The sequence below is a fragment of the Orcinus orca genome, chromosome 11 (assembly GCF_937001465.1).
Source record: "Orcinus orca chromosome 11, mOrcOrc1.1, whole genome shotgun sequence".
In the NCBI taxonomy this organism is placed as follows: Eukaryota; Metazoa; Chordata; class Mammalia; order Artiodactyla; family Delphinidae; genus Orcinus; species Orcinus orca.
The window spans coordinates 102,370,979-102,392,742 of record NC_064569.1 but is presented as its reverse complement, the minus strand read 5'-3'; the positions used below and the strand labels follow the sequence as shown (position 1 = coordinate 102,392,742).

The 21,764-nt window shown below is 55.8% G+C and overlaps 1 protein-coding gene across 5 annotated transcripts; it reads left to right on the top strand.

The window, feature by feature from the left end:
* The first annotated feature begins 554 nt into the window (after positions 1-554).
* Positions 555-21,704, top strand: MLC1 (modulator of VRAC current 1). 5 transcript variants are annotated; one of them, XM_049694636.1, is made up of 12 exons: positions 555-690; positions 1,131-1,299; positions 2,737-2,826; positions 4,169-4,222; positions 4,465-4,566; positions 10,294-10,392; positions 10,762-10,833; positions 11,666-11,782; positions 13,726-13,782; positions 14,417-14,539; positions 18,685-18,834; positions 20,348-21,704. In XM_049694636.1, the coding sequence occupies exons 2-12, from the start codon at positions 1,135-1,137 to the stop codon at positions 20,420-20,422; spliced, it is 1,104 nt and encodes a 367-aa protein (XP_049550593.1). In that variant the 5' UTR covers positions 555-690; positions 1,131-1,134; the 3' UTR covers positions 20,423-21,704. The 5 variants fall into 5 exon arrangements, with proteins under 5 accessions (XP_049550593.1, XP_049550591.1, XP_033261219.2 ...); XM_049694634.1 differs by lacking the exon at positions 20,348-21,704 and adding an exon at positions 19,067-20,333; XM_033405328.2 differs by having other exon boundaries at positions 556-690; positions 20,342-21,704.
* The last annotated feature ends 60 nt before the right edge of the window (positions 21,705-21,764 follow it).

Here is a 21,764-nt window from a genome sequence, read left to right as displayed (position 1 = left end):
CGCTCCTGTGAGCACAAAGACTGGTGCTGTAATTGTGGGGCGCCAGTGTCTCTGGGCAAAGTGCCCTCCCGTCCTTTCCCTCTGCTTGGCGAGCAGAAAGAAAGGGCACAGCGGGACCCGGCGCTGCCCACAGGAACCCGCGGGTCAGAATCCCAAGCAGTTCAAGGGCCAGGTCAGCCACGTTGAGCGCAAATGTGTGTGAGACCTTGTGTTCCTTGTGTGATCACAGGGGATGGAAAAGGGCTGCCGGAAAGGATGGAGAATAAGGCTTTGGATAAAAATGTTTGTTTCCAAAACAGGTACCCGGCCCTCCGGCCCGCCAGGATCCTGTGCTTGGTGCAGTTCTGCACTCAGGTACACCTCTTCTTCCGAGATGCCCACCCCAGCGCCTGCAACCTGTCTGCCTGCAAGGGACCTGACGAGGCCCCTCTGCTCCTGGCGGGGTTGGCGCAGGACGGAGCGGAACTCTGGGCCAGCAGTTATACAACCACCAAGAACTTTCCAGGATCCCTCGCTTCATGACCTCATTGAAATTCAGGAAGCGGTCCTCCTTGCCTGGCTTAAGTGCAGTTCTGCCAGGCTTTTGTCCTGTCTGTGAATAGTTCTTGCTGGACGCCCAAGGCAGGGTGACTTGGTAACAGGAGCCCCTCACCCAGAGACCGGCGCTCCCACACCAGAACCGCCGCAGAGGTAAGTGTGCAGACGGGAAACCCTCGTGTGGAGCACATCTGTGATCTCTTGTCCAGTTTGGAGTTTGGAGTAGCCAGCACATCATGAGACTCCTAAGTGGAGCTGCCAGTGGAAGTGAAATGGAGGGGGCGGTGGGAGGGCGAAGCGCTTAAAGCCTGAAGTCCTGCTGTGAATCTAGACTGTTCAGGTTCGTTTTCCTGGGAAAGTGATTTTATGCACTTGTGGAATTAACTGCTTATTTTCTTCTTACAGTACTTCTATACAAATGATATCTCTTTTACTGAAAACAACTTAAAAATAAGTATTATTGAAAATCACTTCTTTGGGAGTTTTTTCAGAGTGATCAGAAGTGAAATTTGTAATCTTATCACAAATAAATAAGTGGTGGCGTGGTGAGTGCAGCGCTGCGGCCGCTAATGTCAGCCTTTGCCCCCCGGCAGCGCCATGGCCCGGGAGGAGCTGGGCTACGACCGGATGCCCCCACTGGAGCGCGGGCGGCCGGATGCGGGGAGCTACGCCCCGGACACCAAGCCCAGTGACCTTCAGCTGTCTTCCAGGCTGCCCCCGTGCTTCAGCCACAAGACGTGGGTCTTCTCCGTGCTGATGGGGGTGAGCAGCTCCGCGCCAGGCCCACGGAGACACCGTCCCCTCCGGGGTCCGCTGCCTGGGTGCTGTTCCCAGATGGCCCAGGGAGGAGCAGCCCCGGGCTACTTCTGCCTCTGAGAGACTCACGGGTGCCGATGTGCTTGTTCGCTCTGCTCTTTGAGTTATTTTCCTCAGCTGGTGAGGCTCTGTCCTGCTGGCCCTGCTGGCCTCTGGGCCGTGGCGGCTCTGTGTCCTGGCAGGGGTCGGACAGCCCAGGGCCCACGCTGAGCCTGCCGGCTCATGTGTTGTACCAGGGCGGCCTCCACGACCCTCACCTCCTGGGGGTCTGCAGTGGTGGGGAGGAGGGGCCACACTCTCAGGAGGGGCCTCTGGGGGGTGGACAGCAGGACGGCGTCCTGACGCAGGAGCCCAGGGCCATGGGACCAGGGAAGGCTGAGGGGCCAGGGGACAGGGCCAGCAGGGAGGAGGGGGCAGGCCTGAGGGGACCTTGCCTGGGGTCCCGGGACGTCTCCCTTCCGATATGCCTGGATAAGCACTTGGACGACAGAAGAAGCCCTTTTGGCCCAAGCGGGCGCGGTCACCTGGGCTGGCCACTGGACGCACCTCTCTGTGGGCAGGAGCTCGGGGGTCAGCGTGCCAGGGGCCGAGGTCCAGGATCCGGGCTGGGGTCTTGCCTCTCCCTGGGTCCCGGGCTCTGTGGGCCAGCCCCGCGGCACCCTGGTGGTCCTGCCCACCCTCTCCCCAGCCGCTACCCTGTGCCACTGAGACGGGAACTCCCACTGTGTGGGTCGAAGAGGTCACTCCTCCCTCCAGCCCCCGGGTGGGCGGTGGGCGGCTGGTCAGCCTCCTCTCACTCCCAGGTCCTGGACTCTGTTGCCCGCAGCATCCGGCGGCCACAGCCCTTGATCCCGCTGCCCTCTTCTCCCTGAGGGGTGCGCCTTGGCCTCCCCCGCCCCTCGGGCCCGCGGGCCCCAGTGCCCCCATTCCATGGGGTGCACACGGCCCTCTGCCCACACCCGGGTCTGAGTGACCTTATACCAGTGACTTCGACCCCGTGGCCTCACCCTGTGCAGTGAGTTTCCATCTCTGGTGCCTTGAGCAGGATGGGGTTGTGTGCTTGGCTCTGTGCCTGGACCTGGGGGGCCCCGAGGCCCCTGAAATTGCACATGTGGGGTGAAGGCGTTTTCTGGGGAGTGGAGCCGCCATTTCTTGCTTTGAATTTTGACAGAGTCTCCTGTCCCCCAAATAAGTGTAGATGCCCATAACCTGCCCTGGGGGAGGGTGGGCGGCTGCCGTCCTGCAGGGAGGGGGTCTGGCGGGATCCAGGCGGGGATGTCGGTGTTGCGCAGAGTTAAGCTGTGGTCAGAGGGCTAGTTGCTCAGCCTCCGCATCTCCAGGCCCGACTGTGTCGTCACCCGAATTTGTGCTGCTGTCTTGCAGAGCTGCCTGCTTGTGACCTCGGGCTTTTCCCTCTACCTGGGAAACGTGTTTCCTTTGGAGATGGATTACCTACGCTGTGCTGCAGGTTCAGTGAGTAGCAGTCCTGTGCCAGCACTGATGTTTGAGGTTATGCACCTGGGTTTTTTGCTCTGAGATTTACCCGTCGCTGTCACTCGCTCCTCATTCAAACTCTCTTCCTATACTTTGCCTTCGAATAGCATCTGTTGCTTTTGGAAATGACCTATGAGGCAAGTCTATCTTACCCCACAGACTCCAGCGCAAGAACCGGCACTTTGATTTCCAACACGCAGGGCCTGCTGCCCCGGCTGCCCCATGAGGCGGCAGGGAAGCCCCTCTGTGACTTGGGGACCACACCTCACCCCTCCCCGGAGCTCGCACCTGCTTCTGGACTCAGAGCCGAGGCCTGGGGAGCCGCCAGTCCTCATGGGGAGACGACCAGTGACTCCCACCAGCTCAAGCACAGGGCACATCCCCTGGGGTTTGGGGGGCCCTCTCGCCCATCTGCTCTCCTGTTCCAGCCCTGTCAGCATGCCCAAAAGTCTGAAAACACAAGACAGATGCAGCTGCCCTTACCGTGTACCCCCTGCCACAGGTTGCCCAGCCTCCACTCCCTTAGAAGAAAACCCCTTGAAAGAATTTGACCCGTTTCCTGCCCTTCTCTCTGGAACCTTCTAGGTGGCCCTTTGCTCACCACCGGAGCAGCCCTGGTTGGGGGTCACAGGGACCTCTGACCTCTGACTCAGATGGCTCCAGAGCCACGCTGACCTAGGCTGATGTCCCAGCAAAATCTTCGGTTACGTCCTTCACCCCCAGGGGTGACGGGCTAGGGAGACCAGTCAGGTGGTCCCACTGGGTCCTCTGTCGGTGCCCAGCCCCCATCCGACCCTTGTTGGGCTCACTCCCCACCCCCAGATCCCACTGCAGGGTCTGGGCGGGGAGGTCCCGTTGCTGCAAGAGCGACACCGGCACGGCCCACGGGACCCAGGCTGGCCCCCCAACTCCGCCCCGCCCGGAGCCCAGGCTGGCCCTCTCCCTTGTCCTCGGCTCCAGGGACGCAGTGGGGACCTCTGACGAGGACCCCGGGGGCTCTGGGGCCCTGAGCATTTCTGCTCATTCACACGCAGATGGTTTCCCCTTTCTGCGTGACTCTTACCAAGACGCGCCTGGTCTCAGGCCACAGGAAGCTACATCTGCTTCTAAGCGCGTCCAGCTAGGACAGTCTTCATTTCGGTGTCTTTTTCATCATCAGAACAATTAAAACTCTTTCCAGAATTATTATTTTGAAAGACCCAGCACCCTTCAGCGTCGAGAGAGACCACTGCGTCTGATGGAGGGGGACATGTCTCGGGCCATGTGGGTTTTCAGGACACAGAGTGACCAGCAGGGACGCTCACCTGCTCTCTCTTTTCAGTGCATCCCCTCAGCCATAGTGAGCTTTGCTGTCTGGAGGAGAAACGTCAGCGTGGTGAGTCCAGCCTTCTGTCCGCACCCTCTGCAGCCCTGCACCCGCGCCGTGGGGCTTCCTTCAACCCCCCTCCCTCTGCCCCCAGGAGGGCGGAGGGGCCCGAGCTCGCAGGCATCCCCCCAGCTGACTCCAGGTGCCCCATCCTTGGGATGGGTGATGAATGCCCGGTTATGTGGTTGAATGTCACTTGGTTTCTTTCCTCACACAAAGGAGAACGAAACCCCTCCTGTCTTGTTTTCCAGATTCCCAACTTCCAGATACTGTTTGTGTCCACGTTTGCTGTCACCACGACGTGTTTGATCTGGTTTGGATGCAAACTTGTACTGAACCCGTCAGCAGTAGATGTGAGTCCCTGGAAAGCCACGTGGGTCCTCCTGGGGTCACAGGAGCTGAGGGCTCTGGTCCCACTGGGTCTGCTGAGCCCTGTGGGCTCGGAGCTGGCGTTGGTGAGCTATCTGCTGGGTAGTTACACCGGAGATGTGTATCTTAGCTCTTGAGTTTGAGAATTTCATTTAGGCTTCCGAAGAAAAGAATTGTCTTTAACGCTTTCACTAATTTCAGTGGACGAATTCACTGATTTTTGTATCTCTTTCACAACAGTTCTTAAACATTAACAGTAATGTAATAACATCTTTCATCAGATCTGCGATACTGCTGACGTAAGTTGCCCTGTTACTTTATGTTCCGTTAAGAAAAATGGAAGAGTCTTGTAATTTAAATTACAATGCAGCAGAAAAAACATCTCTAGGAAACAGGACCTGATCAGAGATACCTCTGCTCTGTGTTCAACACGTTTTCTTTAAGATCGGGAAGAGGATGTGGTGGCCCGAGGACATCTCAGCCAGGTGTGTTAGGGCATGCAAAATGGACAGACACGCGGATCTGAAAGGAGCACCTGTGCTGCCATCTTCTGCAGAAGAGATGATTTTCTCCTTTCTTGACATTTGCATTATTAAGCCCACGTAGCATGGTTGCTGGATGTGAAAATCAATGTAAAACAGTTGTTTGTGCCAGAAACAGAGGTTTTGGAAAATGTTATTTAATTACAGATATCATTTTATAAAGTTCCTGGGAATAAACCTAACAAAAAGTCTGGAGGCTCTTGTAGGAAATCATAAAGCCTCGCTGAGAATTACAACGCTTCTTTACCAAAGAAACCCTACGCAGAAGTGGGCGCCTGTCCCGTGGGTCCAGAGCAAGTGCGCCTGCAGGCAGGACCCAGCAGGTTTAGGTGGTGACCAAGGGCTGGGGTGGAGCCCCCTTGAACGTGTTTGGGGACTCACCCGCACCCCACAGCCGTCCCAGCAGGACAGGAGAGCCGCCCCTGACCAGTCGGCCCAGGCAGCCCCACGTGCGCGGCCGCAGCCCCGGCCCGGAGCACAGCCGTGACCAACCTGGGGGGGCCCTGCCCCTGGCCCGCCCACCACGAAGCCGCGGCCAGTCGTCCCGCAGACACAAGGAGCACACTCTGTACGGAAGGGGACGCGTTCTCTTGGAGCAGCTGGCTGGTCCCAGGATACATGAGGAGCCTTGGGAGAAAGTGAAGGGCAGCAGGGGACCACGCAAGCGCTCACCAGCAGGAAGCCACAGCGCCAACGCGCAGCTCAGGGGAGCCACACTCGTAATCAGAGGAGGTCAATGAAAGCCACAGGAGATGCCGTTTCCAGCGTCGGGACGGGCGGGAGCCCAGGGTGGTTCCCTCACGTCCGACAGCTCCTACGCGCTGCTGCAGGCTCTGTGGAAAAGTCTGGAATTTGCAGGTCCTTTCTGAAGAAGTACATACACTGGGGAGCCCCATGGCACTCCTGGAGAGACACGCATGCATGTGACCAGGCGGTGTGTTCCTAGCAGCCCTGTGGATCGTGGCAAAAACTCCAAACCAAAACAGATAATCCAACGTCCATTACCTAGGGTGGTGCCCCCCAAGCGCACAAAATGGACGAAGAAATTGTGAAAGATGCACGAAGCTTCATGCTCACAGCCTCCTCCTACAGGGGGCCTCCCCGCACGAAGCTTCATGCTCACAGCCTCCTCCTACTGGGGGCCTCCCCGCACGAAGCTTCATGCTCACAGCCTCCTCCTACTGGGGGCCTCCCCGCACGAAGCTTCATGCTCACAGCCTCCTCCTACTGGGGGCCTCCCCGCACGAAGCTTCATGCTCACAGCCTCCTCCTACTGGGGGCCTCCCCGCACGAAGCTTCATGCTCACAGCCTCCTCCTACTGGGGGCCTCCCCGCACGAAGCTTCATGCTCACAGCCTCCTCCTACTGGGGGCCTCCCCGCACGAAGCTTCATGCTCACAGCCTCCTCCTACTGGGTGCCTCCCCGCACGAAGCTTCATGCTCACAGCCTCCTCCTACTGGGTGCCTCCCCGCACGAAGCTTCATGCTCACAGCCTCCTCCTACTGGGTGCCTCCCCGCACGAAGCTTCATGCTCACAGCCTCCTCCTACTGGGGGCCTCCCCGCACGAAGCTTCATGCTCACAGCCTCCTCCTACTGGATGCCTCCCCTGGAGCTGGACCCGCATCGTCCCCCAGCCCAGGCCCCAGCGCCAGAGCCCGCCGTTAGCCACACCCTCAGGCCTGCCACCTCGAAGGTCCAGCCAGGTCACGTGCAGGACACGAAGCTCGGACACCTAAACACGTGGAAGGACCCCAGGACCACGATGTCAGGACCACCGGTGTCCAAACACAAGGTCACAAATGGTGAAACAGGAAACTGCAGCGTGAGGCCGCTCAGGAAAGGGGCTGCTCCCCTCCCCTGTCTCCCTGTGGAGCCGGGCGCTGGACTTGAGCCTCCGCCCTGGGGACAGCCACGCAGGGCTTCGCTGTAGAGTCTCTGCTCCCTCTTTCCCACCTGCCATCCCTGCCTGGGCTGCTGCATGTCCGCCGTGGGCCCCGCTTTCTTTAGGGAAGGATCCAGCTCCACGGCCTCCGACGCTCCCCTTCCACAACTGGGCCGACGTGGGCACATGCCTTCGGGGTCCTCGTAGGCCGGGGAGGGGCGTGAGTCCACCTGGATTCAGCTAAGCCCAGGACACACCCTCACCGCCAGCGGGAGGCTGCCAGGTCCCATAGCCTTTCCCGCACTTGGCGTCCCCAACAGCCCCCGTTTTCCCGTCTGGTGACAGTGGCTTGCTGTCACCTCAGGTCACACTCTCTGATCACTAGTACTTTTGAGCCCCTCCTCCTGGGTGTTTGCCCTCTTGGGCTTCCTTCCCGTCCTGGGCTTGTCCGAAATCAGGGGTCTCTTCCTGTGAGCCGCAGCACTTGCTGCCACACCGTGTGTCAAGTTCCCCCGCGAGCTGCTCGACGCCACGCTTTGTATTGTGGCTTCGTGACTCCAGTTGTCTTCCTTCTTCAAAGCTGACAGCTCCTATTTCAAATATATTTCAGGATAAGTTTATTGAGTTCCTCAAAAGATACAGCTGGGATTCTATTACGATTACTTGATGTTTACAGAGTAGTTTTGTGAGAAGCGACATCTTTATTCCGTGGAGTCATCCCACTGAGAGCATAGACCGTCTCTACTTACTCATATCATCTCTGTCCTTTGTTAGGGTTGGAAAGTTCTGAGTATTCTTGGTTAGATAATCCCTAGATGATTCACAGATGTGTTGCTAGTATGAATGGTGTCTTATTTATTAAATTATATTTTTAGATGGCTTATTGCTAGTGCAGAGAGAGGCTACTGATTTTCATTTTTTCTTTATTTTGAAATATTTGAGACTGGAAGGAATTTGCACACATAGTACAGAGCATTCCTGTGTATCCTTCATCCAGTTTTCCCCAATGAGAGCATCTTACATGGTCAAATCAGGAGACTGACATTGGCACATGTTAACTTAGACCTTATTCATATTGTACTGGTTTTTAAAAAAGGGTTTTTATAAGTGGACTTTGTGTCTGGAAGCTTTGCTGGACTCGTATCCTCCGCGTTTTCTGTAGGTTATGTTGGTTTCTCTATGTAGGTCACCCTATCGTCTGCAGATAACGACAGTTTAAACGCTCCTGTTCAGTCTAACCCTGTTGTTCCTTTTGCTCTATCGCTCTGGCCAGGACTTCTGCTACCGTGGGGCTCTCTGGCTTATTCCTGAATTTTAAATAGGTTGTATCTAAAGAGTTTCCAATACGTTTTTTTTTTTTTTTTTTAATTTAATTTTGGCTGCTTTGGGTCTTTGTTGCTACTCGTGGGCTTCTCATTGCAGTGGCTTCTCTTGCTGTGGAGCACGGGCTCTAGGTGTGCAGGCTTCAGTAGTTGTGGCTCGTGGGCTCTAGAGCGCAGGCCCAGTAGTTGTGGCGCATGGGCTTAGTTGCTCTGCGGCATGTGGGATCTTCCTGGACCAGGGATTGAACCCGTGTCCCCTGCATTGGCAGGTGGATTCTTAACCACTGCGCCACCAGGGAAGACCCCTTTGTCCGGTTTTAGAACCAGGGTTATACTGGTCTCATAAAATGAACGAGGCAGCTCTCATCTCTCTTTTGTTTTTTGTAAAACCTTGATATGATAAGAAGTCGCTGCTTCTAGAAAGTAGGGTAGACCTCACCTGTAAAGTCATCTCCATCCGGGGCTGTTGGTGAGGGGTGCTTTCATTATTAGTGTTAAAGTTTTTGGTCTCTTCTTGTGTCAAATTTTGGGTTTTATATTTTTATCAAAAGTTTATCTATATCGTGCAGGTTTTTGAAATTATTAGTTTACAGTCGTTCATCTTGCTCACCGTTTTTAATTCAAGCCAAATATTTTAGTTATTTCTCCTTTTCATTCTGAAATGTAATTTATATCTCTATTGTATCTCTTAGTAGTCTTTTCAAAGAACTGGCTTTGCTCTGTTAACCTCACTTTGTATTTCTGGTTGTCAGTCTCTGCCTAGAACCCTGATGAAACAGACATGTGGAATTATCTTAAAAGGTCACCCATTTATTATTGGTTTCTAATATCACTACATTGGGGTCAGAATGTACAACCTATAATGTACTGATTGTTCAGAATTTACCAGGGTTTGTTTTGTGGCCTAATAGATGGTCAATTTTTGTTAGTGTTACACAAATGCTACAAAAGAATGAAAATTCTATGTTTTATTTTGCATGTACAATTCTGTAGATCCAACTTATTAGTTGCATTTGTTTTTAAATGTAGAATTTTTAAAAATCATCATTGAGGGTATAATGAGGCCAAGAGATCAGGAGACGACTGCCACTGCAAAGATAGTTTATCACAGATCCCAAGAGGAGGGGGCCCCAGGGCCGGTCAGGAGGCAGGGAGAGGGGACACGTGGGCAGGAGCCTTCACTGGGTTTCCGCAGGGAGAGATGTGAGGCAGGGTGAGCAGGCTCAGACCTGCCAGCATGAATAATCTCGGTGGGCTCAGGGCGGAGGGGCTGCCCAGGTGATTGGGGCAGGTGGCGGGAGAGGCCCATAGAGGCTCTCAATTGGTTGGTTTTATTTTATTTTATTATTTTTTTGGCCGCGCTGCATGGGATCTTAGTTTCCCGCCCAAGGATTGAACCTGGCCACGGAAGTGAAAGTGCTGAGTCCTAACCACTGGACTGCCAGGAGATTCCCGATTGGTTGGTTTTATATCACACAGTTAAATCAACTTTGTTGGGGTATTGTCCTGTGGATTTAAACACAGGCATGGATTTCTGTAACTGCCAACAGTCAGGACGTGCATCAGCTCCGTAACCCCCAACCCTCTGGTGTTTTCTCTTTGGGACAATTATGCACAGAGCTGCTATAAACGTGGGCAGGTTTTGGTGTGAACGTAAGTTTTCATCCCTTTAGAGTAAATACCCAGGAGAGACCAAACACCAAGGAAGGTTGAGATCAGGGCAGACTACAACCCGAGGGCCAAATCCAGCCCTTGAGCCAACAATAATTTAAAATAAAAAACCCACCAACCAACAAACAAAAAGACATACGTGAGTCAGAGCTGTGTGCCTGGCATCTGGCTTTGGACAGAAAAGTTGCTGAGACTTTGAAGAGGCGTCTAAGCCCCTTCGTGGGATTGTCCACATTTACTGGATGAAAGTGAAGAAGCCGGTTTTACAGACGTATGTGTTCTCCTTTGGCAGATCAATTTCAATCTGATTCTGCTGCTTCTGCTGGAGCTTTTCATGGCAGCCACGGTGATCATCTCTGCGCGGTCCAGCGAGGCGCACTGCAAGCAGAAGGTTGGTCCAGCCTGAGGCACGGCTGCACCGCAGACCCGGCTGCGGAGCGAGGGGCCAACGGCCCCAGGGAGGCAAACCTGGAGATGCAGCACCATCTCCTCCGTAGCCTGATCCTGACCAAGTAACACCACCCCCACCCCCCAGTAGTGTTACACGCAGAGACCAAGTCCGCCTGAAGTATCACCTTGTAAACTAGGACTTCAGCAATCAAACACATTTTCACATGCAACGAGAAGGTCCGTGTTTGAGCTTTTGCGCCGAAGCCTGGAGATCCAGGAGCGTCTTCCAGATGCTCACGTTTCAGACCATCACCCGAGCGACGGCCTGGACGGACGGCCACCCCTGTGATGAGGTTTTGTTTCTTTTCAGGGCTCCATCTCCGAGAGCACCAACATTCTGTATGAAGTGACATTTCCTGCTCGGGTCCTGAAATCCTATTCCGTAAGAAAAGCTTTTCTTTCTCCTTATTTTATTTCATTGTTGGGGGAGTACTAGATAAATATGGTGTAGGCGTGTCCCTGGTACATGAACTGTCCTGGTTGACAGTACACCCCCTTTTACTCTCAATGTGTCCATAAATTATATGTTAATTGTGTCTTCACTCGTTTACGTCCTCTCCAAAATCTTTTAGTCTACTCGTTCTATTACTGAAAGATCTGTTAAAAACCTCCCAATCTGTGGGCATTATCAATTTGTCTTTGTAATTCTGTAGCTTTTCACCATAGAGTTTTGGAGCCTGGGTTTTTAGGTACGCGAAAGTTTAGAATTCCTTCCTTCCTTCATTTTTTTTTTTTTTAATCATTGCGAGCAACTCTCTGTAGTAGTGGCTTTTGCCATAGAACATATATTGTTAACTATGTCAGTTACCTCTTGGTTAATATTTTCCCAGTTATCTTCCCCTCTTCTTCCAGCTCTTCCTGTCCTTACATCTGGGCAGTTTCTGTACAGAGTGTTGGTGCCGTTTGAATTGAGCTGGTTCACTCAGAGCGCAATTCCTGACACTTTCATATTTATTTCTCCATCTTTTTGTTTCCTATTTTCTATGCCTTTTCCCACCTTCCTTTGAATTGGCAGGAGCTTCTTCCTTCCCTTTCCCACGAATTTGGGTTGGAAATATGCGTTTTCGATATCCCCTTGGAGGTTATCCTCAGTGTCTCAGCACGGGGCGCCCTGATGCTCTGCCCTGAACTCACAGGACCCTCTGCACCCCCGCCCCCTTCCAGGGACCCCGGGGAGCCTGCCCGTTCCCCTGGGTGACACTCTCTGCCCCCAGGTCATCGAGGTGATCGCCGGTGTCTCCGCCATCCTTGGAGGGGTCATCGCTCTGAACGTGGATGACGCCATCTCAGGCCCGCACCTTTCGGTGACGTTCTTTTGGATCTTAGTGGCCGTGAGTACACCCTGGGTGGCCCGCGTCAGTGTGGCCGACCTTTGAGCTCGGTTTTGGGGCAGTCAGGCTGGAAAGCAGCAGGAGGAGGGGTGGGGGTGGGGAGTGGGCGCTGGTGGGCCGAGCAAGATGCTTCCCAGGTCCTCGTGGGCCCCAGACCAGGGCGAATTGGGAACCGAGGATTAAATGAGTCGGGATGTTAGCTGGTATTATTATTATTATTATTTTAAACTGGCTTGAGGATACCAGTACCTCATACAGATGTATTTTTGTAATCATGATACTATTTACTCCCTCAGATTAGCTATTATTTTTTTTAAATATAAATTTATTTATTTATTTTTGGCTGTGTTGCTGCGCGCAGGCTTTCTCTAGTTGCAGCGAGCAGGGGCTACTCTTTCATTGCGGTGCGCGGGCTTCTCATTGTGGTGGCTTCTCTTGCTGCGGAGCACGGGCTCTAAGTGCGGGCTTCAGTAGTTGTGGCTCACGGGCTCTAGAGCGCAGGTTCAGTAGTTGTGGCGCACGGGCTTAGTTGCTCCGTGGCATGTGGGATCTTCCTGGACCAGGGCTCGAACCCATGTCCCCTGCATTGGCAGGTGGATTCTTATCCACTGCGGCACCGGGGACGTGGTAGCTGCTATTAGTATTTTATATTTTTTGTATTAGTTTCCCTGAAAAGTACTTGTTTTATTATTTTATAACATATAACATTCATATTGTTTTATAATACGTTTTAAAATGTAATACATTTATATTATTTTACATTGAATACGACTACCGTAAATGCCTAGCACCGCACCTTGTGCTTGGTAAGTGCTTACTGACTACACAGTCACTGTTCTAAACATGGGCCTTTCATCCTTTTATAAGTAAGTCCGAGTTGACTTATGTAATTTAGTGTTGTTTAGCGTTTAGCTGAAATGCGGCCCGGGGAACACACGGCCCACAGGCTTTGGCCCCCCTTGGCTGTGCTGCTGGCTGGGTGTGGGCCACACATCCGCTGGGAGCAGCTGCGATGGGCCCCTGCACACCCGAGTTTCCACGTGTCACGTGATGCCCCAAACCACAGGCTCCTGTGCTTGGTGCTCCCACAGCAAGGGCCTGGGCATTTCCTTTTCCTCTGTGGGCATGTGGATGGGTAACTGGGGCCCGGACACACCTGGGCCCAGCAGGCTGTGCTGGGCTGGGGCGGCGGACCCCTGGGCACCTGGATCCCCGGCTGGGGGGCAGATGGATGGCAGGGGGCTGGGCCCAGCACTCAGCAACCTTGAGGAAGCCCTGTGCTCCCCTGAGCTTCCCTCTGCCCGAATCGTGTAGAACTAAATCAAGCTCCTTAAAATAAGTGGGAAAAGGCATTTATTGATTACAAAGGGACAGGAATGCTGGTCTAATGGAGGAGCCCCCAGTGGTCAAACACGGTGGGCAGGGGCGCGGTGTCTCCAGGGGCCCTGAGTCTGAGAGCCCAACAGAGCCCGCCAGCGGCCAGCTGGCGCTCCCTCCAGAAATGCGGCATCGTGAAGGCGGCACCGCTGAGCGTCAGCTGAGGCCTCCCCGTCAATGAGGCCAGCGAACTGACAAGAAACATGAAGCGTGATCATCGACTGGGTCCTGAGCTGGGGACAGACCCAGCTGGACCAGGACATCATCGGGACAATTGCAAGTTGGAACACAGACCCTGCCTCGGACAAAGCTGCTGAGTCTGTGTTACGTTTCCCCGGTGCAGTGCTGAATCGAGACCGAGCAGTAGCCACGCACACGAGCACTTGGGGGCGGGTGCCGCACCTGAGAGAGCAGGTGTCGGGTTCCAGGCTGCTCTGCCTCTCTTGCACGGATCCCCGGCTCTCCTGGCGACCAGGATGGCCCGAATCAGAACGGGAGGGTACACGTTTGGTATCTGACTTGCTGGGCTCTCATCTCTGAAGCCTTTCTTTTTCCTTTTCTCTTAGTGTTTTCCAAGCGCCATTGCCAGTCATGTGACGGCAGAGTGTCCCAGCAGATCTCTGGTAGGTGAAGCCCGGCCGGGTTCCAGGCACCCGCGGAGTGACCTGCCGGGCTGGGCGGGGTCGGGGACGAGCATCTGAGGGGCGTCTGCAGGCTGCGGGCTTGAGGGGGCTTTGCGACTGTCCGAGGGCTGGGCTGTCTGTGGAAGTAAGCAGAAACGGCCCATTTGGCATAAGAGTCGGGAGAGATTCCTGGGACTCAGCAGAGGCGGCGCCCTGTCCGGCTGTGGATGTCGGACAGTGACAGTCGCTAAACCGGCCCAAGTGAGCTTCCGAGCTGGTGCTGAGCTCAGCCGACACCTGGGCCTGCGTGGCCTCTGGGCCAGGCATGGCTCTCCGAGGCGGGAGGGCCTTGGGAGGTCGCAGGAGCAGGTCAGAGGGCACTGGGAGGAGGCCATCAATTCCTAAGTGCTATGTTATCAACAGAGCGAATTGCGCCTAAGTTGAGAAAACTTGCGAGACACGTGGTGAGCTTTGAGTTAAGGGACAGACCGAGCACAGAGACTCAGCAGGCGCCCCAGGCTGGACGCAGACACACGCCGCTCGTAACTCCCGCTGTGTGATTGCCGGGCCGCGCCCTCTGTCCAGGCAGTGGCTCCCAGACCCCGACCTCCCACTCTTGTCTGCTTCCCGCCAGGTGGAGGTGCTGATAGCCATCTGCAGCCTCGCGGCCCCGCTGCTGTTCACGGCCTCGGGGTACCTGTCCTTCAGCGTAATGAGAATCATGGATGTCTTTAAAGATTACCCGCCAGCCTTCAAGGTGGGTGTTCTTTTATTTTATTTTAAACTCTAGAAACACGATGCCGCTGAGCAGCGCTGAGCCGCTGCCCACGCCGGGGCAGATGGCCGGAGCTGGCTTTGCGCACGGCCTGACGCGCATGGAGCTGGTTCTGCTAATTTGCTTTTCTCCATGCACTGTGAGGCGTCTGTGCACCCTTCTCTGATGCCCGTTCTGCCCGGCACCGCTCAGCTGCTTCTGTTCTTCTCCTCTGGGCTGCTCTGCCCTGGGCACCCCCCAGACACCCCTCTTCACAGGCGCCTTACATTTTCTCGGCCCTGTTCCCATCCACTTGCATTTAAGAGTCACCGTCTGTCCAGTTTCATGAGAGACCCCATTGGTTCCTGGGTCAACTGAGGAGAGTGAGAGCCTCCCCTCTACGGGGGCTTCTCGGGGGTCCAGCGTCCTCCCCGCAGGCTCGGGCTCCAGGTGACGTTAGTTTCAGTATAGACAGTGTTTGCCCCCAAATGTTTATCATGAGAAATTTCAAACATATGGCAGAGTTGAAAGGTTAATGCAGTAAACACTGAGATTCCCTGGTGGTTTACGTGTGTGTCCGTGTGCGTGTTTATGCTGACGGGTGGGTGGAGCACACACATGGCCATCGTTTTCCAGAGGCATCTGAAAGCGAGTGGCAGAGGTTTGAGGTGACCCTTCGCCCTTAGATGCTCTGGCATCTCAACAGTAAGGACAGTCTCCTGCACAGCTGAGGTGGCTGACGTGCTAGGTGACAGCACATTGTCCCCTCAGACCGTCCCGAGAAGATGCTTCGTGGGCTGAGGTTCTCAGAGCTATGAGGGTCGCTCAGTCTCTTTGGATCTGGGACAGTTCCCACTTCTCCCCCAGGACACTGACCTTTCGGAGTCCAGGCCAGTTGTCCGGGAGATGGTCCCACCTGTGGATCTGTTTGCAGTGGCGTCAGCGGGAGCAAGTCCAGGTGCACTGGTGTTGCCATCCTGGCCGGCTTGCAGCGGCTGCCAGGGTGCCTCTCGGAGGGCAGGCGATCCCTCGCAGGACGGAAGCGCCTGTGGGCAGCACTGAGGGCTGCTCGCGGCCAGGGCCACAGGGGAGGCCGGGGCGCTCACGCCTGCGCCTGCCCGAGAACCCCACGGAGGACGTGTGCGTGTCGTTGTCGGCAGAGCGCTGCATCCTTTGTTCTTTGACGCTCAGGGCGACCCACCCCTGGGCTCCCAGATGCCAGCACATCCTCCTCTCCCGTCAGACGCTTGAGATGGCCCGGGCTCACCTGGTCCTGGTCCTGCCGTGTCTCGCCCTCACCCCTGGAGGGGGGCCGTGTACCCATTCCTGTGGGGGCATCATTACTCCTGAGCCCTGTCAGTGGACGGAGCTGAGAAATGTATGCCCACTTAAAGATCCCTGACGTATATTGCTATTTCCAATTCAGATTTTACGTTCTAGGGTTTTTTCCCCCTTAACCTCTGTTATTTTATATTTGCATCACTTTTCTCTTAGTCCAAAAATCCTGGTAACATTGAATATAGTTACTGCTTAAATTTGCCTGACGACTCACACGTGTTCACAATTACAGGACCCACTTTCGACCAGCAGCGCACCTGCTGGGTGAGGGACGGCTCGCTGTACGCGGAGGTACGGTCATGTGCTCTGTGAAGGCACCCCCTTCTGTGAGCGGTCCTGCTACACAGTCAAGTTTGATGGTTTCTCTCTGTATTCAGTTTTAGGCTCTGATGCTTTTTTCCCTCTTAATAGTATTTTTGAATATATAAAACTTTCACGTGGTTCAAGTCAAACCATCTGAAAGGCAAATTCAGGGGAGTTGTGGTCCCATCCACGGCTTCCCCGATTCCTTCTACAGGTAACCTACAGTGCATATTATTATTTTCCTTCTTTCCTACAAAACAGGTCACTCTAACCACGCTTCTACACCTCACCTTTTTCTTTTTTTAACTTAATTTCTCCTGGGGGCTCCCGTTTTCCCTCCCACCAACGGTATGAGAGCACCTGCTTCTGCGTAGCTGGGGAGGGTCGCCACGCTGGGCTTTGTAACACAGGTGAGAGACAGAGCCTCGGGTGGGGCCGTTACGCGCATCTCTCTGAAAATGAGTGACCTCTTGTGTGCCTACAGTGCTGCATTTCCCCAGTAACCTCCGTCCGTGTCTCTTGACCATTTCCTAGTGGGCTTTGAGAACGCTGCTAACGCAGGGAGCCCAGTCCTCCGTCAGACGCAGAAGATGCAAGCGGCAGCCTCAGCCTGGCAACTGTTTTCACTGCTTGTTGTGATTTTTGTCATGTAGAAACTTTGTTGTCATCGTCGTTGTTGTTGTTTTTTTTGCGGTACGCGGGCCTCTCACCGTTGTGGCCTCTCCCGTCGCGGAGCACAGGCTCCGGACGTGCAGGCTCAGCGGCGATGGGTCACGGGCCCAGCCGCTCCACGGCATGTGGGATCCTCCCAGACCGGGGCACGAACCCGTGTCCCCTGCATCGGCAGGTGGACTCTCAACCACTGTGCCGCCAGGGAAGCCCTGTTGTTGTTTTTACGTAGTTAAATTTGTCAATATTTTCCTTTATTGCTTCTAGATTTTAAGTCACAATTAGAAAGGCTCGTACTTGTGTTTCCGCGGCAGTTTAGCCTGGAGTGCAGCACAAGGAGTGGGCCCCATCGGACTTTCCTCAAATGGCTCGTGGTTCAATGCTGTTTATTGAAAAGCCCACCTTTTCCTCAGTCGTCTGAGACTCTGCCTTTATCACGCACTGAGCTTCGGTCTGTTTGCGTCCGTTTCTGCCCTGACTGTCCCCCCTCGGCCGGTCTGTGCCGCCAGGTGCACCCCAGAGGTTTGCACCAGGCATCGCCACCTGGCCTGCTCGATGCCTCGCGGCCAGCTGCCCTGCGTTTCGGGGCTGACTCACTTCTGTCGCTTGCTGGTTCTTCCTTATGAATGCTATTTATTTATTTATTCATCCATTTATTTGTTTATTTGTTTATGGCTGCGTTGGGTCCTCGCTGTTGCACGTGGGCTTCCTCTAGCTGCGGTGAGGGGGTGCTATTCTTCATTGCGGTGCGCGGGCTTCTCATTGCCTCATTGCGGCGGCTTCTCTTGCTGTGGAGCACAGGCTCTAGGCACGCAGAGCTTCAGTAGTTGCGGCACGTGGGCTCAGTAGTTGTGGCTTGCAGGCTCTAGAGCGCAGGCTCAGTGGTTGTGGTGCACAGGCTTAGTTGCTCCGCAGCATGTGGGATCTTCTTGGAACAGGACTCGAACCCATGTCCCCTGTGTTGGCAGGCGGATTCTTAACCACTGCCACCAGGGAAGTCCCTCTATGAATTTTAGAATCACCCTGCCTGGCTCTAGATAGCCAGCCCAATGTTGCATCTTTTAAAAAACTGGACTCATGGTTAAATGTGCATATAAACTTCAGAGCTGTTGAGTCTTTTTGGTTTTTTTCTAAGTGACATTTTCTGGGCTCTTCTTTGTCTTAACGTCGCGTTGTTTTGTATTTCTGAGGCTGGAAGGACACCCCTGCAGTGTGGGGAGGGGCCAGTGCTCTGTGGATGTCCTTGCAGCCACTGGGGCTTCCTCTAGTCCTGGGCAGACCCCTCCTCACCAGCAGCAAGTGCCGCACCCTCCAGCCTCGAGACGGATCTGTCGACCGTGCCTGTGTCCCGCCGCCCCGGACCCTGTCCCTGTCTCTCGTCCGGCTCGGGGCCTCCACAGCAGACCTCCGCCCCATCTGGGCACCCTCGGCGAGGCCACAGGTGGTTTCAGTGGCTCCGCTGTGGACACGAGTGGTTGTTGGGAGGCCTGGATGACTTGACCCGGGCAGCGGCACCATCACCCTGTCGCCCCACGAGGCGGGTCATCTTTGTGTCCCTCTGTTAAACCCAGAGCAGAAGTGATTTCCTCAACTCTCTCTCACTGAGACAGAATGTTCCTGCTCAGGCTGGTGACGTAACAGGGCACAGTGGAGTGAGAGCCTGAAACCGCTCCACACAGACTGCGGCAGGGCTCACGGTCTGTGCTTTGGGGCCACGGCCTGGGAAGCCTGTGCGCTGCCTCCCTGGGCAGTGGGCCCACGCGGTGGGGCCCTGGGGGTGGCTGAGAGCCAGGAGGAGAGGCCCCGGGCTGCTCACCGCCTGTCTCCACCCCCGGCAGTCCTACGACGCGCTTCTGTTGCTGCTGATGCTGGAGCTGCTGCTGCAGGCGGGCCTCAACACGGCCACGGTCATCCAGTGCGTGCGCTTCAAGGCGGGCGCATCCTGGGACGCTGCACAGACCGGCCCGCAGGGACGCCCGGCGGGAGAGGTGAGTGGCCTCCGAGCGAGCGTGGCTCCCTGTCCCGTCCCGTCCCGTCCCATCCCAGTGGGGCTGTCTTCCCAGGGCCCTGGGCAAAGCGACGCCCACCTGCGCTGACTTCTTTCAAGACCTGTTGGGTCACTTCGTATTTTTTAAAATGCCCCAGAAAAATCTTGGAAAGGTACAATACGTTATACGCTTTTGAAGCCAGCCAGGCCAACACAAATCCATTTCTGGAAAGGTGTTATGGACTGAATGCTTCCAGTTCTACTCTTACAAATGTAGAAGAGAACTTGGCAAACCTCTGCATGGACCACAGAGCTTTCCCTCCTGCGGCTCGTCAGGGTGCCCACTACAGACGTGGCGGCAGCGACCCCTGGCCGGCGGGCTGTGAGGGTCACGCCAGCCCCTCGGCCAGGCTCGAGGCCGCTGCACTTGCCCCAGGCCCTGCCTCTTGTCCCCACGGCTGAAAGGCTCCTCCCCGTGAGCTGCCCACTGTGGTGCTTTTCCCGGGCAAACCTGCCCACTGTCCTCCAGGTGCTCCGTGTGCCTGGGAGGCTGCTGCAGGGCCCTCCCTGCAGGCGCTCCTCCCGCCCAGCCACCACCCGGGCCCACCCCGTCTCACGTCCTGCTCTGCTGCTCTCCGGCAACACGTCCAGCGCGGCCAGCCTCCCGCCTTCGTCACCCTGTCGCCCCACGAGGCTTCTCCTGCCCTTCCCGGGGGACGCACTCCGGCGTCCGTCGTTGGCCCTTCCTCAGCCACCCTACCTGCCCCACCTCTCCCTTCGTTGCACTTCTCATATGGCGTCGTTTGGTTGTTGTTTTTACCCGGTTGTGGTCAGTCCCCAGCGGGGTTGGCTTTGTCCCTGGGTCCCACGTGAGGTCCCCCTGGTTCTGCGTCAGGACGCCAAGGTGCAGTGTCAGGCCAATGAATCCTCCCCCCATGTTCCAGAACTGCCAGTTCTGGGGGCGCAGGGGGTGCTGAACCGGGCAGCTGTCCTCCCTGTTTGGTGACCGTTGCCTCAAGCGTCCTCCCTCCTCTGTTGTCATGCCCCTGGAGATGCCTTCACAGCCTCCGGGGCCAGGTCAAGACCGCTTCTCTGTGGAGTGTCCAGCCTCTGCCCCCAGGAAGAGCTTGGAGGGACTTACCCCTGCACCCTGGTGTGTATCATTCCACAGTCAGCAGTATTTACTGAGCACCTACTGAATGCAGACGCTGCTCTGCCAGGTGCTGGGATGCAGACCCACAGGAAGAGGCCTCACGAGGCAGGGGCAGGTTCCACCCGAGCCCCCGGCTCCCCGGCTGTTGGGAGGATGCCCACTCACGGCAGCCTCCCACCCCCCATCCAGAGCCCACCCCGCAGCCCAGGCCCCGCCCCTGCGGAGGACATGTGCTCTGGGTCGTGGCCGGAGGTGCCGGGGCTCTGGACAGCAGAGTAGTGAGAGGGAACTGAGCCTCCTTCCTGCTTCCTGCCGCGTGGGTGGCCCGGGACAAATAACTCTTTGCCTGTCTCAGTCACAGGTGGCCAGAAGCCCCCTGAAGGAGTTTGACAAGGAGAAAGCGTGGAGAGCCGTCATGGTGCAAATGGCCCAGTGACTGCGCACCCCTCTTGTTAACTTAACGCACAGACTCTAGTCGTCCCTGAGCCGCGACCTTCCAACTCGCCCCTCCCCTTTCGTAGGGCAGGCTGGGCTGCAACGTGGAGTTTTCATTTCTTACGGTAGTTTAATTTTGAAATAGGCAAACGTTGACTATTTTGCGCCGACTGGGGGGGTTGGAATCAGTTCAGTGCTCCGGAGGTGGCCTAACCACAGGAGCAGTAGCACGGGGCCCCCAGGTAAGGGAGGGGCCCACGCTAGAGCTGAATTCTCCAGGCGCTGACATTTGGGCAACCACGGGTCTCTGGGTTCCCGGTCCGACCAGTGACCGGCTGCCGGTGTCTGCTCCTCCAAACCTCGCCCCGCCTCCCTGCCCTGCTTTTGTAGAGCACCTACTGTCCGCAGCCAGCACACACACCTCGCTAAGCCATGCGTGGATCTCACCCATTTCGGCCCTTCTCTTCTTGGGGGCCCCGCCCGCTGACTGAGCATGGATTCCTTGACGAGGGCAGAGCTGCTTCCGCCCTGTCTCGAGAGCCCGTGGGGCTACTTCCCCCAGAACCAGGGGTGCAGGGCAGCCCCCACCCCCAATGTGCAGCCTTCCCCACGTGAAACCCACCTGCCTGCGTTTCTGCTCTCTCTATACTTAAACCCAGTCTTTCCGGAAGGGCCCCCGTTCAGTGGCTCTGGTCCATGCACGGGTGTCCTACACGGCCAGTGGAGACCCAGCTCAGCAGCGGTCAGCCTGCACCCGTCCTGAGCCCTCTGTCAACGACACTGGGGCCAACCCCCTCCACTGTGGCAGCTCAGTGTTCTCTGGGGTAAGGCCCTTGTCCAAGGCTCTGAAAACTGACAGCTCACATCTCCACGTCTCGGTGGCCTCCGTGTCCCGGGCGGGCCAGGAAGACGAATGCCTTGGTCAGGCCCCCAGACAAGCACGGGGGCAGCAAGGTGGCTCTCACCTGCACACAAGCAGCCCCCACCCAGCCACAGCCCACGGGGCCCCCTCCCCTTCCTGCAGCTCCCCAGCCTGGACGGGAGCCAAGGGGACAGTGCAGGTGTGGCTGATGTCTCCTGGGGGTCCAGAAAGTCTGAGTCTTAGAGCTGGAATGAGGTGCCTGGGGGCTTAACACAGGCCTGCACTCTCTTATTTCAGAGAGAGCTTGAAAAATCCACACAAATGGGGTTTTAAAAGTGTATAGTCCTGTCTCTGTCAATTTACATTTTTGTGTGACATAGTTTAATACCGCCTGAGCAATAAATGCTAACACGTCAACGTGGCCCAGGTGCCTGTTTAACTCTGGGTCTCTGGGTATTTCCGGGCCCAGGTCTGAAACAAC

Excerpts from the sequence above, each read along its gene's own strand:
- MLC1 (XM_049694634.1), top strand. The coding sequence starts at position 1,135 with ATGGCCCGGGAGGAGCTGGGCTACGACCGGATGCCCCCACTGGAGCGC. Across the intron at positions 2,827-4,168 it reads TACGCTGTGCTGCAGGTTCA|TGCATCCCCTCAGCCATAGT; the intron begins GTGAGTAGCAGT and ends CTCTCTTTTCAG. Across the intron at positions 13,783-14,416 it reads AGTGTCCCAGCAGATCTCTG|GTGGAGGTGCTGATAGCCAT; the intron begins GTAGGTGAAGCC and ends GCTTCCCGCCAG.